The 18294-nt window shown below is 50.2% G+C and overlaps 1 protein-coding gene and 2 pseudogenes across 1 annotated transcript; all 3 read right to left on the bottom strand.

Annotated features, from left to right (window-relative positions):
• Positions 1-2369: 2369 nt before the first annotated feature.
• Positions 2370-3906, bottom strand: LOC113887538 (melanoma-associated antigen B1-like). The gene has a single exon (XM_027534715.1). It carries the CDS (start codon positions 3850-3852, stop codon positions 2842-2844), a length of 1011 nt encoding a protein of 336 aa, XP_027390516.1. The 5' UTR covers positions 3853-3906; the 3' UTR covers positions 2370-2841.
• A 9411-nt stretch (positions 3907-13317) lies between these two features.
• LOC113887993 lies at positions 13318-14695 on the bottom strand (annotated as a pseudogene).
• An 891-nt stretch (positions 14696-15586) lies between these two features.
• Positions 15587-17139, bottom strand: LOC113887762 (annotated as a pseudogene).
• Positions 17140-18294: the final 1155 nt, after the last annotated feature.

Below are 18294 nucleotides of genomic sequence, written 5' to 3'. Positions count from 1 at the left end.
CTATTCCAATGCCATGTAATCTTGCTCTGGATCACACAGATGATTTAAAACTTTTCAGTTTGTATTTCAGAAAGCAAAATTCTTATTTCTAAGTCTGGTAAACAGCAATAAGTGTGTGACCCCATGTCATTCATAAGCTTATGATCTGAATCTAAATAAACTTAGTACTGAAAAGAAAATCACTTGAAAATTACCGCCTCACCCCCCGCAAGAAAAGGATAAGTCAAAAAGTTATTGACGCATATCAGGAACACAGGTTGACAGGCTTTTCTGATCACAAAGTGAAGAACAGTTTCAGACCACACTAGAGGTGAGACGAGTGGCTGGATGCGGCCATGGATTGGGCACTGGCCACAGTAGGGCCATCACTGCCCGAGGTAGAAGTGCCAGCCCTGGCTGCAGCCCTGGCTCCAGTGCTCTCTACGTCCTCTCTCCAAGTCGCCTGATAATGGGGGCAGGAATGCAGTGGGGACAGTATAGTTGACCTTGGCCAAAAACTCCAGGGCTTCTACCTTGCTGGTTTCCATAGCGGCTCTCAGACCCCACAGGAGTGCTCTCGTATCCCCCCATAGCGAGGGGGATCACGGCCAGGCAGGGGGATTGTGACCAGGCAGTGTGAAGAGAAATGAACTGACAATATGTCAGCCTCAGACTGGGAGGAGTGAAGCATTATGGACTCTAGAGCAATTCAGACCAGGCTCTACACTCAGTTCCATCACTTTATCAGCCTGGAGAATAGAAGTTCTTTGTCTGCTAAGTGAATTTGATAAGCCTTGTCTAACAGAAGTATCAGAACATATGTAGCTTGTGCAAAGCACCTGGCAATGCAGCTGGCAATGTTTAGGCCTTATGATGCTTATTTTCACACCAGAAGAAAATCTATGGGAATTTCTACCTTCATCTATGGGAATTTTTCTTTACCCAGGAGAAACTAGAGACTATGTGGTCTTCTAAACAAAGAAAGCTAAGTCAATCAAACTTCTGCTTAGCAAGAAACTGCAGGGCTTCCCCAGTGGCTCAGTGGTAAAGAATCTACCTGACAACCAGATGTCAGTTCAATCCCTGGGTTGTGAAGATCCCCTGGAGAAGGAATTGGCAATCCACTCCAGTATTCTTGCCTGGAAAGTTCCATGGACAGAGGAGCCTGCCAGGCTACTGTCCATGGGCCCACAATGAGTCAGACACGACTTAGCAACTAAACAAGTAATCCTAAGTAAATTTTCTCTATCAGAGAATATGTTATTGAATTTAGAGGCAAGTGTTTTACCAGGATGCAATGCAAAACCTTATAGAATGTGTGTCAAGGACCAGTAATTCCCCTGCCTCCCAAAGCCCTCCCGACAAAACACCCCGATTTTCATGTATTTCACCACCACTAAAATCTAGCCCCGCTCAGGAGGTCTACTAGATTACACTCGAGATACCCTCATGTTTGGAGTGTGCTGGGGCTTCTTCCGTTCAGGGCCCAGAGTGCCAGTACGGTGACGTCTCAACATCCCATCACAAAGAAGAGAGTAATATGCATCAAACACCTGGTTTGTGGACTGTGTTCACCTGCACTGGGGCAGGAGCACTGGACACCTTCTGTTCTTTCCCCCAGGTGGAGATTCCCTCTGGTTGACTCACAATCTCAGGGTAACCGTTCAGGGAAGCTTCTCATTTGTCTCAGCCTCCCAACTTTGAGGCCCACCATCTGGGGATCTGGGCCCGGCTCACCATTATCACAGGTTCATCCAGCCCACCACGCAGCCAACTTAAAATGACCTCCCAGGAAGGAACAGGAAGACAAAGAAGATGTATATTATGATTAGCTTTCCAGCCCCACCTTAGCCTCTCACTACTTAAAAGGCTGGGAGTGTTGGTCGAACGCAGTGAAATAGTTGCCTCAGACCTGACTAGGGGCTGGAGGGACTGCTAGATGTGACTTTGGAGCAACACACTGGCCTTGGCAGGACTATAAACCCTGACTGCAGCTCGGGCTCTCTCGTCATCCTCTCTCAGAGCCTTTTCATAATCGGGTAGGAAGGCACTGGGGATGTTACCATTGACCTTGGCCAAAATACCAAACCTCAAAGTTTTGGTTTAAGAGAATAAAGGCTGAGAGAATTTATACCTCACTGCTCTCATCCCAACTCCCTCCCCAGCATCCTCCCTGATTTTTGTCACTTGTCTTAGATCATCACACCACCTTCCTTATGGAATCACTGCTCATATACACAAGACATCTACAGGCAGGTACAGGGTCTCCTTTATCTTTGCATCACCCCCACCAGCACAGAACCTTCTGAAGAGCAGATGCTCAAGTAAAGATGGGAATAAAGGAGCCACCAAGCAAGGAATGTAGTTTCTTATTGTTTTTATCAGCATTCTTGAATAAGCTAACAACATCTAAATATATCGCTAAGGGTACTACTGAATGTTATAGAGAGAGAGACAAAGGTGAATAACATAAATCAAAACTTGACTACAGCTTACTTGATTTTCATCTGTTTTAAAACTACAACATTCTTCCACATTTCCAAGAAAATTACTATTCCAAAGCTATGTTATCTTGTTCTGGATCCCCAAAGATGAAGGATTTTCTGAATTACACTACACAGTACCAAAACTCTTACTCTTAGATCTGACAGACAACAACAAATCTGTGATCCATGTCATTCGTAAATTTGGATTCTGAATCTAAACAAACATGCTAGGAAATGAAACAACGTTTGAAAGGTAATAGTGTAAAACAGGAACACAAAGAAGATACGTATTGACATTTCCAGCCCTACTTTAGCCTCTCACTTCTTGAAAGGTTGGCAGTATTGGTCAAACAAAGTGAAGCTGCCGCCTGAGAACTCACTGGGCACTGGACGGATCTCTGGGTGGGACCCTGGAGCGGGCAGTGGCCCTGGCAGCACCACGAGACCTAACTAGAGATCTGCCTCGGGATCTCTTCTCTTCTCCCAAAGCTTCAGCATAATGGAACGGGAAAGCACTGGGGATGGTACTACTGATCTTGGCCAAAAACTCCAGCACCTTCATCTTGCTGGTTTCAGCGTAGGCTCTTGAGCCCCATAGGAACTCATAGCTCAGGGGATCGCTGTCGGGAATCTGACGATACACAAGGTAATTCTGCTGCACCCACTCTTCCGTGATGAGCTTCCTGGGATCCCCAAAGATTACATGCTGCTTTCCATCATAGATGCCCAGAACATTCAGGAACTCCCAGACATCAGCCTCAGAGGCGCGGTTGCCATTCACGTAGATCACATTCAGCAGAGGCATCAGAAGCCCATTCTTCGGCACCTCACAGCTGCTTCTCAGCACGTCATCACTGATGAGGCCTATCTTGCTGACCAGGGTGTAGGAGTAACCATTTGGCTTGACTTCCTTCAATTCAAGACCGAATGACAGCTCCATGCATTTAGCTGCTCTCCTGAGGATCTCGGGGAAGCGTGTCTTGTACCTTTTGTGAAAAAGATTCAGCATATCTATCTTCCTAATGGGCTCTTTCATCTTAAACTGATCAAGCAGGAAATTGACCAACGCTCCTGCCTTCTCGGTCAGAGGATCTAGAGGAGCGGTCTTAGCAGAGGTTGAGGCCCGGGAAGAATTTTCACGTTCCTCAACTTGGCCCCCGCCACGTGCTTTAGATCTTGGGCGTAAAGCCCCTGCAACAGGAGAGCTAGTGGCTGCAGCTCCCTGAGGCTTCTGGCCCGCACCGGCAGGTGGGGAGCCTGGGGGCGTACTCCCAGAAGTAGGGGTGGGGGTGGCAGCAGCCTGAGCATTCCCGAGATCCTTGGTCCCCATGCGTGCCAGGCGGCGTTTCTCACACCCACGGCGCTTGCTCTTCTGCCCCCGAGGCATGACTATCAGCAGGCACAGCGGGCAGGGAAGCAGGCAGGCAAGTAGGTGATGCTGGAACCTGGAGAAGGGAAGATGAGTGGATGAGCTCCTTCAGCATGGAGGGAATAAGGCTGCTCTGCCCCTTTCCTTGAGAGCCCTACTCCAGGAACCGCTGGCCTCTTGTTCTTGGTCAGCCTATCCCCTGAGAACCCTGTGTAAGAAGTGAGAGCATGCCAGCCTCAGGCCACAGCCTGCCTGTGGCTGCCTCCAATGACAGAAGATCCTGGGAGTGGGGCCCTTTCTGGGTCCCTTCTTTCACACACACAACTGTCACATCAGCTCTTAGTGGGGCTGGGACCCCTGCCATGTGCTGCTTGAAAGGTGACACCTCAAAGCTCCCTGGGACCCATGAGAAGGAGCCAAGTCGTGGACACTGTAGGGGTGGATGGCACTGGCAGTTCTGGGGGCCTGCTCTGTCCTGAACTCAGTTCTCCACCATTCAGGGTCCTCATCTTGTCAACACCAAGGGTGTGGGCCCCTCCCTCCTGCCTCTGGTGCTGCCCCTTCAGGTGAAGAACCTCATCTCCCTTAGAAATGACACAAAGAAATGAGGGGCCTCAGCGGAGTATCAGGCAAGACTCTAGTGTTCGTTTGATTAGCTGCAAGGGGGAGCGTGCTACCTTCAGTCCTCATTTGCAGTCCCCACTTTGACTCCTGGGAGAATCTGGGGGCTCCTTTCTCTCCTGGCTTGAGGACCTTTCTTCACAGCAAGGCCAACAGCTCCCTAAGATCGAATGGGGAAAGCCAGGGTGGCCTTACCTGGCCCTACCACCCATGGTCTCTGGGGCCTGAAGAACTGCAGCAGGAGGTTGAGGCCCTGTAATGGGTGCTATTCATGCAAGGTCCCCAGATTTTACTCAGGGGAGAGTCTAAGATTCCTTCCTCTGCTGACTCATTAGACTAAGACGCTCACTTCCCTGTTAGCTGTGAGTGAGGCACACTTCTGCCCGCCATGTATGCCTGGGGGCACCAAGGAGTGACAGTGCGAGGAATTCTGGGAGTTTCCCATAGTCCTCAGCATATTCTCTGTGAGTCCTGGAAAATGTTAGAAATTCTCCCTCTGCTGACCTGAGCATGCTGAGGTTCCCAAGGTGAAAGAAAGTGTGAGCCACCTCTAGTCATCCCTGTCCCTGACCTCCCTGGGATGGCAGCAGGGGCTGGACTCTGTGGGACTTCACTGTTCTGTCATCACTGGCCCCTTTCGTCCTTACTTGGATGTGATTTATGTTCCTCCCTTAGTCCACACTGAGTTTTCTGGCCTCAGATCAAGGCCCACATCTCCCTGAGTTCCTGGGGCTGAAAGTGAGGGGTGACATCTGGCAATCTCTGCCTGAGGTGCCCCAGGGCAGACAGGGACTGGGACTTTGCAGGCCCCCACTGCTTTGGGTAGGTGCTCATCTAAGTCATCTCTCTGGGTCCTTATCATGACTCTGTGACTCCTGGCAAGACCAGGAAATCTCTGTCTCTTCTTGAGATCTCTCCCCTCCTACTAAGTCCCCCATCTCCCTGAGACCCACTAGAAAGCAGTGACATTTTCCCGATGTCTAGCTATACCTGTGTGTGGACTCCTGATGCAGACAGTCAGGAAGAGATTCTGCACTGCCCTCTGTTGTCACGGGGTAGCTGGATGGTCCCTCAATTCTTAGGTCCTCTTCTGGGCTCCTGGTACTAGCTGCAAATGCTCCAGTGGAGGACCTGAACCCATACCCCCATCAACGAGGTTCCTCACCTCCCTGCGAGGCTCTGGGCAGAAGCAAGTGGGGGTCATCTGATCCCCATGCTGGGTCTCCCAGGTCTGAGAGGAGTGATGCGACTATGTGGTTCACTTCCTTCTGGGTGGGGTTCTCGCATGTTCATTCAGTGTTACCACTGTGACTCCTTTTAGGAACCGGGCTTCCTCCCTATGTTGAATGAGGCCTCACCCATCAGCGTCAAACCTGAATGTCCCTGAAACCATCCTTGGAGAAAATGAGAGGGCATCTCTGCCTGAGAGCTCTAACCCGGCTTCCCAGGGCGACGGCAGAGGTGGCACTCTGTGTGGGCTCCTCTGTTCTGGGGGAGTCAGTTGTCTCCTTCCTCACATAGAATTGGTGCTTCAACATCTCTCACGGCCTAGGACTCCTCGTTTTCTCCTAACCTGGGCAGGCAGACCTGAAACCAAGGCCCTCATCTCCCTCGGACCCCACAGGAAAAAGTCAGGGGCACCAGAACTGGCCAGCTCTTCCCTGGGGCCCCCAGGGCTGACACCTGAGGGGGCATCAGATGTGGCTATCTCCACCGTGTATGGATCTTCCCTCGACACCGCATCCTTTCTGGGACTCTGCCTTCTGCAGACCTGAGCCCAAGACCCTGTGAAATGTCTTCACCTTTCCCGGACGCAAGCTGACAGAGTGAGACACATTCCACCAAAAATTATTTGGGGCTATGCTGCTAACCACCATGGCAGCACTCTCAACCCCCACCCCCTGCCCCAGTTCTGGAGTCAGGGGCTCCCTCAGTCCTCACTCAGGATTCTGGCCTCCAGTTTGGGTAGGGTTTGGGGTCTTCCCTCTGCTGACCCGAGTCTGCATGCCCCAGAGCAAAGCTCTCACCTCCCTGAGTGCCTGGAGGAGATGCTGGGGGCTCCATATCCAGCTACCTTGTTTGGGGATGCCCAGATCTGAGAGCGGGGCTGCTCCTTAGTGCAGCAATCCGCTTGGATGCCAGCCTGCTGACTAGCACTGAAGGTCCTAGCTTGACTCCTTCTAAGGCTGAGACTCCTCCCTAAGCCTAATGGGTTACCTTATCTATCATTCTATGTCTTTATTTATTTACCTTTCACACCCATTGCTTTTTATTATGTAACTGGTAGTTACATCTTAACCTTTCTCACCTATTTCTCTTCTCCCCCACACCCCTAACCCTAACCCCCATCAACCATGTTTTTTCTCTCTTGCTTCTACAATTGTTTCTGTTTTTCAGATTCCTCACAGAAGTGAAATCATATAGTATTTCGTTTTCTCTGATTCATTTCACTTAACATACATAATACCCTCTAGGTCCATATCCTTTTATATAAAGGCCTTTCTCTACCTGAACGTCCCTTATCCACAACGCCCGCCAGCTCCCACACACCATGCAAAAATGACGGGTTCTCTCAGCCTGAATTACTCTATGGTAATTTGGACCCCTATGGTAGGGGTCCAAACCTTCCCATTCTAATGCCTAATGATCTGAGCGGGAGGGGATGTAATAATAACAGAAATAAAGTAAACAATGTAATGCGCTTGAAGCATCCTGAAACCATCCCTTTAGCCTACCCTACCCTACCCTCATGCCACCCCACCCTCCTTTGTCCACCACATCACACCCCATCCCACACTGCACCCCACCCCATGCAAAAATTGTCTTCCAAGAAACCGGTCCCCCAGTGCCAAAAAGATTGGGGGCCACTACTGCGCGGCACTGCAGCCATTGGTGGCAGGAATGGCTTCTGTGCAGCCACCACTTTGGAAGGAGATAGCCCTGTGAGCACTGAAAGCCCCATCTTTTCACCTGTTGAGGGCAAATACCACTTCCAACGCATAAAGAGTCCATCCTCTTTCAACAAAGCCGCCCGAGCCGCCACCGACCCTCCACGTGGCAACAAGATGGCTCCTCGGCCCGCAACTCGGGAGAGGGCATGTTACACTGCAGATTGCAGGGGTGGGATGCGGTTGGGTCACTTTTCTTACAGGGAGGGCTTGGGAAATTCACTTCAGCTACATTCAGGTCCTCACCTTGGCTCCGGACGAGTCCAGCACACAATCTCCGCTGAACAGACGCTGCAGCTACCAGTCGCGCTCCTCGCCTCGGAAGCGGAAAAGAAGAGCCCTGCATACGTTCGTACGTGGGGTCTCCTAGGGGCGGGGCAGGGGCAGGAGGCGGGGGCGGGGCGCTACAGAAACCCGGTAGCTCAATATTCATCCAGCCCTGGGTCCTCCTTGTGCAGTGTATCAGAGCCCAGGACACCTCCTTCTATGAACCCGAGTCCTCCAGCTCCCAAACGAAGCCCTCGCCTTCCCAAGTCCCTAGTGTCGGGAGTCAGGGTGCTGCTCTGAGCATCTCTGCTTGTCAGGAGGGGGCGCCACTCTGTGAGCCTCCTTCGTAGGGGAAGAGACCCTCTCACTAGCACTGATGGTCCTCACCTTAAGTCCAGTTATGGTCAAGATGCCCCCCTCTGCAGATCTGGGGTCCGATTCTGCTAGAGGAGGCCCTGTCCTCCCTAAGATCACACAGGTTAAATGAGGGGGCCACTCAGAAGTAGCTCTTCTGGGTCTCTCAGGGCTAAGAATTTACAGAAATCTGTTTGGCTCCCTCTCCAGGGGTCCTGTCTAACACTCAGCATCGCATGTGAGGTCCTTCTTGGGTTCAGGTCCGTCCCTCTGCGAAACAGGCAGATCCTATTAGACAAAGGCCTCACCTCGCTGAGACTTCCCAGACTGAAATCAACCTGACATCTGTGCCCAGCGCTTCCTGGGGACCACAGCATCAGCGATTTTCCAGGGCCTCCTTTTATAGTGTGTGCTACCATGCATTCACTTTCAGGTCCTCACATTGACTCATGACGAATCCTGTAACTCCACTCTCTATTTTTATGAAGCTGCTTGTCTTACATCAAGGTCCTAGTCTCCTGAGAATTCCAAGTGGGAAGTCAGGGTGATGCTCATGTGATCGTAGTCCATCAGGGCCTCTGAGAACAGACAGTGGGCATGCAACTCTAGTCCTTTCGGATTCCTTTTGCTCAACAATCTACATCTACTACAACCTGGGTCTCTGCCTTCTACTGATCTAATATTCCTCTTCTTAGTCTTTGGATGACCACTCTATTCAGCAGTGATTGTCTCCTCAACCCTCCTTCATGGAGGTTCCCATATCAGCATCTTTCACTTGATTAAAGGCTTCCTGGGAAATGCATATTCCTACAGACATTGAACAGTTAACCTCTAGAAAATGTTGGAGAAAACAGGTCTTGGTCCCAAAAGTAATCTAAGATTAGGAACATGCAGCAGAAATCAAGGAACTCAGGAAAGATGTTATGCTGTCAGAGAAAAAGAGCTGATATATTCCTTCTCTTCAGCCAGATTAGGGTGTCTGCTTATTTGCTCAGTCATATCTGACACTTTACAACACCATGGACTGCAGCCTGCCAGGCTCCTGTGTCCATGGGGATTCTCCAGGCAAGAATACTGGAGTGGGTTGCCCTCCTCCAGGGGATCTCCCCAACCCAGTGATTGAACTCAGGTCTCCTGCATTGCAGGCAGATTCTTTGCTATCTGAGCCGCCGGATTTAGGGCAGTTTAAAAATCTTTACTTTCAGTACCCTCCTGTTGTTGGTTGAATGGTTAAGACTCTGTGCTCCCAATGCAGGGGGCCTGGGTTCAATCCCTGGTCAGGTAACTGGATCCCACATATCACAACCAAGAGTTCATGTGCCACAACTAAATATCTCACATGCCACAACTAAAGAGCCTGCAGACATGGCAGCAAAGGTCCTGAGTGTCACAACTAAGACCCAGCACAGCCAAAGAATAAATTGAAAAAAATATTTTTAGTACAAATAATAAAATATTTACTTTCTACATAGAAGGATAGCACCAGATAATCTTGTAAGCCCTTGATCACTTGAGGGTATCTGATTTTGCACATGCAGATTACCATATGGTTACTGAGCATTATCTATTTGTCTCCTTTATTTATCACTCTTAATTATTTTGGTTATGTGTTATGTAGCAGTATTGATGGGAAGGGAGTTTGGGGGAGAGTGGACATGTGCATATGTATGGCTGAGTCCTTTCACTGTCCACCTGAAACTGTCACAATATTGTTAATTTGCTATTCCTCAACACACACACACACATACACACACACACACACACACACACAAACTGTGCTTCCAGTGCAAGGGGTGTCAGTTCAAACCCTGGTTGGGGAATTAAGATCCCATGTGCCACATAGCAAATCAATCGATCAACAAAAGATCATCAAAGAAAAAAGTGATGGGGATCCGTGAAAGAAATAATTGATAAGCTAGATTCCATTCTCTTTAAACTTCTGCTCTGTAAAAATACACCATCAAGAGAACAAGATGAGCCATAGTCTGGGAGAAAATATTTGCAAAAGATATATCTGATGAAAGCTCTAATCTAAAATATACAAAGAATTCTTAAAATTCATAAGAAGAAAACTAACATCTAATAAAAAATGGAGAAAAGATAGGAATAGATACATCACCAAGGAAGAAACACAGATGTCAAACAAGCATATGAAAAGATGCTCCACATCATATACCATTATGGAACTGCAAATTAAAAAAAAACAAGCAGATACCACGACATGCCTTTCAGAATGGCTAACATCCAAAGGACTGAAAACACCAAATGCTGGTAAAGATATGAATCAACAAGAACTCTCATTCCTTGGTGGTGGTGATGCAAAATGGGAGAACCACTTTGGAAGACAGTTTGCAAGTTTCTTAGTAAACTATACACATTCAACACTGCTGGTAGGAATGTAAATTGGTACAGCCAGTATGGAAAACAGTATAGGGGTTCGTCAAAAAATCAAAAATATCACATAATACTTTCCGCAATTCCACTACTATCCACAGGAACTGAAATCAGGACCTTGAAGAGCGCTCTGCACTCCCATGTTCACTGCAGCACTACTCACAATAGTCATGACAGGGAAGTTGCCTACCTGTCCAGTGACAGATGAATGGATAAATAAGTAAAATATACATACAATGGAATATCATTCAGCCTTAAAAAGAAGCTAACCTCTCTAGTCATGACAGCGTGGATAAATCTAGAGGACATTATGGTACAGTGAAATAAGCCAGACACAGAAGGACAAATACTGCATGTCCTTTACATGAGGAATCTAAAATGGTCTAAGTCAAAGAAACAGACAGTAGAGTGGTGGTTGCCAGGGGCTATGGGAGGGTGAATGAGAAGGAACTGTAGATTTAAAAAATATTCACAACCTAAAAGCTGACAGTTATGCCCAGCGAGGAAAGAGTGTGCCATTCTAGCGGATTCTGGGCATCATCCCACCTCAGAGGACTGTCACCCTGATTTCTTTTTTTATTTTTATACATCAGGGTAGGTATTATTCTGTTTTGCTTCAGTTACATACATCTCAGTACATATATGAGTGTGGGGAACAAACTGTCGGTCACAATCAAAAGTTTTGCAAAATTCTATGTAAGGCATGAACATCAGGAGCGAATATATGTTGAAGGAAGCACCCTTCAGACTGAGGCCTTCCACCCAGAGTGAAGAGACAGCAGGGGTGTATTTACCTGTGTCAGTCAACCCTGCAGATCCACCCTATCCTCTTTCAGGAGTTTCAGCTCCCTCTCCCACCTCACATACAAGGACAGACTCTGGCTGGGCCTGGCTTTGTCTTCCAGAAAGCGAAAGTCGAGGTCCAGCATGGACTCGCCAAGCTGCACGGGCCACAGTGGCCCACTCCCCTGCCCTGGAGTGGGGTGGGCAATATGGGGGTCTTCCTGGGGGACCATCCCCACTCCCCCTCAGCCCAGGGTCCCATGCTGGCCCTGGTCTGGCTAGCCATTCCTGACCTTCTGCAGACCAGACTTCCCAAGTCCTAGCTCCATCCTGTGGGTGGTCAACTAGTCAGTTGTTTGTTTCTCCTCTTCCTCCAGGAAGTAGTTACATCTTAAAGGTTTTCCGCAGTTGTCATCAAGATGTGGGTATTAGTTCTTAAAAGGTCCCTGCTAATCAGTCTCCCTGGGCCCCTCTGTTACAGACTAATTGAGTGCACAAGCAGCCTGTGTTTCGAAGGCCTCTTCTTTATTCGAGGCTTAGGCAATTGCCTCCTGAGGCAGAGACTCTCCTAACAGTTTGCTATTCCAGCATCCAAAGAATGCTCAGCTGTTGAGTGAGGCAGAGTTACCCCAAGGGCGGTGCTGGACACGGAGCCGCACGCACCACAGGTGTGTGTGTGAGGGTGGGGAGCTCTGGGCTCTGCCTCCGGTGGGCCAGGTATTCCTGACGAATAGCGTCCTGTCTCCCCAGCGGCAGTGGTGGGTCGGGGAGGCTCAGAGGTTAAGGGGCCCTGGAACCTTGCACTCCCAAGGAATACCCATGAAGAACAGGTGGGATCTGAACCGGGGCTGAGTGTGCCCTCAAATGACACCGCAAAGCGTGGAGGATATATGCTGTCCAGTTAAGGTGATCATCCCCCTACCAGCCCAGGGACCTACCCTCTCCCTGCAGGTGAAAAATAGCTCTTCAGGATCACAGAAAGGCATCTCCAGGGGAGAAAGGCACAGAAGGAATGGATTTTACGTATTTTTTTTTTTTAAAGGTTTAAAAAGTCCTTCATTTCCAACCCTGCCTGGGGGTATGAGTGGGGAATAGAACGAACTGAGAAGGGCACCCACCCTCTCCTGGGGAGAGTCCAACTCTTCCCCGGGAGCAAGCAGTGTGCAGGGCAGATCAGAGGCCGGCCCTTGCCCTTCTTGCCCTGCCTCCTCCATCGGCAGCTCACACTGCTGCCAGCAAGTTACAGAAGCAAAGAAGTGTGGGAGCCGAGGCCGAAGGCTGCCTTCTTCACCTCGGCGGTCACTCCAGCTCTTCCGCCCTTGGACGTTCTCTGGGCCCCACCACTGGGCTCTCAGGGTGAGTGGACAGGCAAGACCAGGAGGCGCAGCTTGGCCCAGCCCACTGGCAGCTTCCTTAATGCCGTCTGTGACACAGCAGGGCAGTCGGGGCAGGGGGCGTCACAGTGCAGGAAAGGGCTGCAGAGACACCACGACAATCTGGAAAGGAAAATCTCCTGCTAACCTGCATCGCTTTCTGATCCTGCCTCTGCACCGGGGCAGCCCTTTTTCCTATTCCCCATCCCGAGGCTGAGTGGAGTCCAGGACAAAGCACTAAGTGGCTGTTTGTTACAAAACACCTGGAGATGCCAGGGGGGCTCTCGGCCTGTCAGTCAGTCCAGGCTCCCACACAGTCACACACATAGCGTTAAGGTGGCTGTACTAGCAGGTGTGGCCAAAGCGGGCCCAGCTTCTCTCCCTCCACCTGCAGGGGTGAGGGGGGAGAACCCTTCTGGCGGCTTCAGTAACAGGCTGAAGTGGGAGAAGCTGGCAATGGAAGAGCGATCTGGGCCCCGAGAAAGAAGAGGAAGAAGGCAGGCGAGGGCTTCCGAGGCCTCTCTCCAGGCCCGACGGCTGCCCTGGGAAGTGACCCAACTCAGGTTGGGAGGCCTGACCACATACCCCCTGGAGTGGGGGACAGAAAGAGGGGAAGAAAAGTGGGGCTAGAGTCGTGGGACTTTGGAGGAAGCCAGTGCATTCAAATATTTACAAGCATAAAGCCCCATCTTCTGTGCCACCTACCTCTCTGCCCCTCCCACAGAAAGAAAGGCCCCTGAGAGTCACCAAGGAGGTCCGGAGACCTCCTCCCCAGCCACGCCCCACAGCGCGGGGGGTGGGGGGGCCCTTCCCTCCACTGGCCCTGCTTCATTGAGCATGCTGCTGCGCATGTAGATCTTGAGGGCAGGCCCCAGCTTGATGTTTATGGCACTCATCAGGTGGTCCTCCTTGAGCAGCAGCAGAGCTTGCCCATTGATCTCCTGGCCACGGAACTCCCCTGTGATTTCCTGGCAGCCTGGCAGAGAGCGGATGAATTCGTAGACATCGTCCACGTACCACATGGTGGGCTCACTTGACAGGAAGTGGTGTCCCATGCCCGCCAGGTCCCGCATGTGCATGTCAGGGAGCTCCAGGTCCCGCAGGCCTTGTCGCCAGCGGGAGGTGGACGAGCTGGCTGAGATGGGGGACAAGGGTTCCTCATAGCTTGAGTTATCTGAGCAACGGCTGGAGTCTTCCTGGCTGTGTGTTAGCTGCAGGGCAGCGGTAACTGAAAGGGGTATGGTGCCTGTTGGCTGCTTCTTGGTATCCTTGGTAAGTGTCGGCAGACTGGCTTTGCTGGCCTGACAGTGGTTGTGGGTCGTGGCTCCCACCTTCTACACCTTGCTCCAGTCTGAGTGGAAAAGCCCCACTCGTTTGGTGCACCCCACGTTGTACCTTTTTGCACAAGCCATGGAACAGAAGTGCTTGGAACGCTTGAACTTGTAGGCAAAGTCCACCCAGCCACAGAGCTCGCACTTGAGTTTGAGGGGAGTACCCTCCTCTTTGGATTCTTGCAGATAGGGCTCCTCCATCTCTGAGTCAGTGGTGGTGGTATGGTCCTGCTGCGGAAGTTTCTCAGGCAAGAACCCGTGTGCATACTTCTTGAGATTCCCCACCAGCAGAGACAAGCGTCCCACCATTCTTGGGGGCAGTGCCAGTGATGCTGGAGGCAGAGTTTCCGTTCCCTGAGGTCATGCCAGGGCTGCTGAGGTCCGTCAGTGCATCAACAATGCCCCGCCTTGTCTCTGTTCAGGGCCCGGTTGGGCCTGGCCGGGCGGGGACTACGCAGCCCCTCGCCCGGCCACCACCTCGCGCAGGGTCCCTGGCCGGGCGGGCCGCCTCCTCTCTGCCAGAAGCCTCTGAACCGGGCCCAGGGCTGCCGCGGCGCATCCGACTGCACCGGCGAGCCGGCGTCCACAAAGGGCGACAGGGGCGCGAGGCCAGGGTAGAGGTGCTAGCGGCGGCGGATTGTGCGCCTGCGCGTCGTGCGCTCTAGGGTTGCAGCCGCCGTGGAGACCTCACCCTGATTTCTCAGAAACTCTCTGGAGAGAAGGCAACGTGAATAAAACATCTAATCTGCACATTGCTTGCCTGCACCGGAACAAGAGCTACAGGATACATTCCACGCCAGGTTCACGCGATTTCTGTCTGATTTACTCACAATCCCAAAGCACAGGGAGAACCAGAAAATCCTGCAAGTTTGGTTCCCAACCCCTGAAGGACAGTCAATATCACAATTGAGTCACAACAAACTTTTGGTTTCCCAGTGCTTTCATAAAACTTATGTTTACACTATATTGTAGGCTATTAAGTGGGCAATAGCATTATGCCTCAGAACAATATAGATATCTTAAATAAAAACACCTCTTTGCTGAAAGAAAAAAGATGCTAACCATTATCTGAGCCTTCACTGAGTCCATTATTTTTGCTGCTGAGGGTGTGAACATTGCAAGAGATATCAAAACGTGACACACAGACATGAAGTGAGCAAACGATGTTGGAAACATGGAGCCGAAAGACTTGCTGGAAGCAAGGTTGACTGACACAAACTTTCAATTTGGTAAAGAAAAAGAACAAAGAAAAGAAAAGCAGTACCTGTGAAATACAATAACACAACATGCAACAGAGTGAAGTGTGCCTGTAACTGTTAAGGGCAGTTTCCCATCCCAGGCTTTGTCTTTAAACTATGCGGCCCACCATGTGAGAACCTGGTCCCTGGTCACGATTGCCACAACCTCATCCAGCCCGCCATGCACACAACTTATAATTACTTCCCACTTAAGGACTTCTATTTTCCCAAGGCCCACCACTCCCTTGCATCAGGGAATTCACATTTGACTGCTGTCATGTCACCATTTCCTTTGCATGACAGCTGCTTCTCGCCTCTGTAATTTTATGGTCAGTGGCTAGATCTTTTTCTCAGCTCTCCAAGTACTAGCATGGAGCCTACTATGAGCAGAGGCTCAGTTCATGTTTAGGGAATAAATAAGCCTGTGAGCATGAGGTTGAAATTATTAGAATTTAATTCTACATTTTGAATTAACCAAGTATATACTGTTGTTTATAATTTTGTAAAACACAGAGTACAAGGCATGAGGAATCCAAATACCATCTTACTTTTCCTATGTTTCTTGATCCCACATATTTTACTGCTTAACTTTTTAATATTTTCAAGGAAATAACATATTGCAATGCCATTTTGTCTTGAACTGGCTTACTAAATAAGATGGAAGCTTCCCCATTTGCTTTACACAACAGAAAAACTCTTATCCTTAAGACCAATAAAAGTGTGACTGATGTCATTCATACACTTAGATTATAAGCTAGGTAAGCTTTCATTTAGGAGCAGCATTAGAAAAGTAGAGAACTTAAAAACACAAGTTTCTTTCTAAATTCCCCATACAGAACAGAAACACCAAGGTATTTTACACTATGAATCCTCGGTGACGTCCAGTCCTATACTACTTGGAACACTGACTACTCTCTTGAGCCACAAAGTGCAGAATTTGCCTCAGCTTCACTAGGTGTGGAAGGAACTGCTGGGGGAACACTGGGACATCCGCTAGCTTGGGCCCTCTCTTCCTCATCTTTCAAAGCCTCTTCATACCCAAAGTGGAAGGCACTGGGATCCAAATGGTTAATCCTGGCCAGGAACTCCAGGACTCTCATCTTGCTTGCTTCAGCGTGTGCTCTCAGACCCCACAGGAGCTCATAGCATGCTGGATCACTGCCGGGCACTTGCCGATATTCCAAATACTTCAGCTGCACCAAATCTTGGGTGATGAGCTTCTTGGGCTCCCCAAATAAGAAATGCCTCTTCCCAGCATAGATATTCATCTTACCCAGGAAATCCAAGATGTCTTCCTCTGGGGCACAGTTGCCCTTCATGAAGATCACACCGAGGAGATTCATCAGGAGACCGGTCTTGGGAAAACCCCTGCCACGGTGCACGATCCCATTGCGGGCGAGATTCATCTTGCTGACAAGGACATAAGAATGCTTGGCAGTGTTGTCTTCACGTCAATACCAAATACCACCTCCATCCTGTCAGAAGCACTTTTGAGGATTCTGAGGAATCAATTTTGGTACTTTTTATCGATGATTTTCAGCATATTTGCTTTCTTAATGGGCTTTTTCATCTTACACATGCGTAACAGGAACTGCACCAACAGACTTGTCTGCCTGGTTAGTGAGTGTTTTCCAGACCGCACATTGGAGAGAGGGGGTTGAGAGGAATTTTGCTTTTTCCCAATTTTCCCAAGGGATCTTTTGGATGATCTTGTGGGAGAAACACCTGCAGGCACAGTGGTGGTGGCCATGGCCCCCTGAGGACTCTTGAGATGGTTACAAGACCTAGCACCAGACTTTCCCTTAGCATCAACCCCAGGACCAGGACTGGAGGAAGATGAGAGTGCTTCCATCGTGGTGGCAGTGACCTGAGTGCCCCTCAGATCCTGGGTGCCATGCTGAGCCTGGTGGCGTTTCTCACAGGTGTGGAACTTAGCCTTCTTACCCTGAGGCATGGTGACTGTGGTCAGGACAACAGGCAGGAGTGCAGGTAGAACAGCACGTGATCTGGGCAGAGAGGAGAGAGAATGAGTGGGTGTGAGTGCCCACAGCAGGGAGGCACCACTCGGTCTTTAAGAAGGCCCACTCTGCAGGTTTCCATGTGGGCACTGCTCTACAAACCCAGAGGACTCCTGATCTGATCACCCTGTCCTCTTGAGAACTCTGTCAAAATAATTGAGACTCAGGCTGCAGCCTGCCAGCCCTGCCGCCTGCTTCCTGGGGCTGAGGAGCAGTGGGCCAGTCCTTGAGGATAACCCCCTCCATTCTGGAGGGTGGGGGTCCTCTCAGTTCAAATTCAGGATAATCTATCAACTTTTGGCAGGCGCAGGGTCCCCTCCTCTGTGCGGCTCTAAGCTTATACCCCAGAGGCTGGTCCTCATCTTCCTGTGATACCTGAAGAAGTGAAGAGGTACCTCAGCCCAGTGTCCCTGGCAGGGGGCAACCACAGCAGTCAGCTCTAGGGAACTCTGTCCTGGGCTCACTGGGGTTTTCTGTCCTCTTTCAGGGTCTTTCCTTGGCTCTAGGTAGAGCCTGGGACACCGGTGTCTGCTGCCCTGGTGTACCTCCTCTCAGACAAAGGCTCTCACCAATCCCATACCATCAGAAAGAAAGGAGAGTTCACATACACCTGACTTCCATGCCTGGGCTTCTCAGTGCTGTGCGGTGGGTGGGGGTGGGAGATGGTGCTCTCTATTGTTTTCCCTGTTCTAGGGTGAGAGTGATCAACATTGTTTTTTCAGGTTCCTCATGCTGACTCCTCTGAAGCCCTGGGCCTCCTCCCTTGGCAGAATTGAGGCCATTCACATATTCCAACATCCTCACATCTCTGAACTCTCCAGACAAAAGTGAGAAGACTCACTCAGCTTCACAGATACGCTAGGTTTCCACTTGGAAAAGAGCCAAAATTTATGACAACTTAAGTTTAGAGTTGGTGTTCACCTTAGACCTCGTTCCAGTCTGGGTAGAACTCAGGACTCCTCCCACCAATAACCTGGGTCATTCAGCCTCAGAGCAAAGTCCTGAATTCCCCGAGTTCCTGGAGGGGCAAAGTCAGGATAAGACATACATGACGACCCTTCACTGGAGCCCCCTAGATACGTAGGCGCTCTGCTTTGTGGAACCACCCCTAAACGGGAAGGCCCCCCAATCAG

Source organism: Bos indicus x Bos taurus, chromosome X (genome assembly GCF_003369695.1).
Source record: "Bos indicus x Bos taurus breed Angus x Brahman F1 hybrid chromosome X, Bos_hybrid_MaternalHap_v2.0, whole genome shotgun sequence".
NCBI lineage: Eukaryota > Metazoa > Chordata > Mammalia > Artiodactyla > Bovidae > Bos > Bos indicus x Bos taurus.
This window is presented reverse-complemented; position numbering and strand designations above follow the sequence as displayed.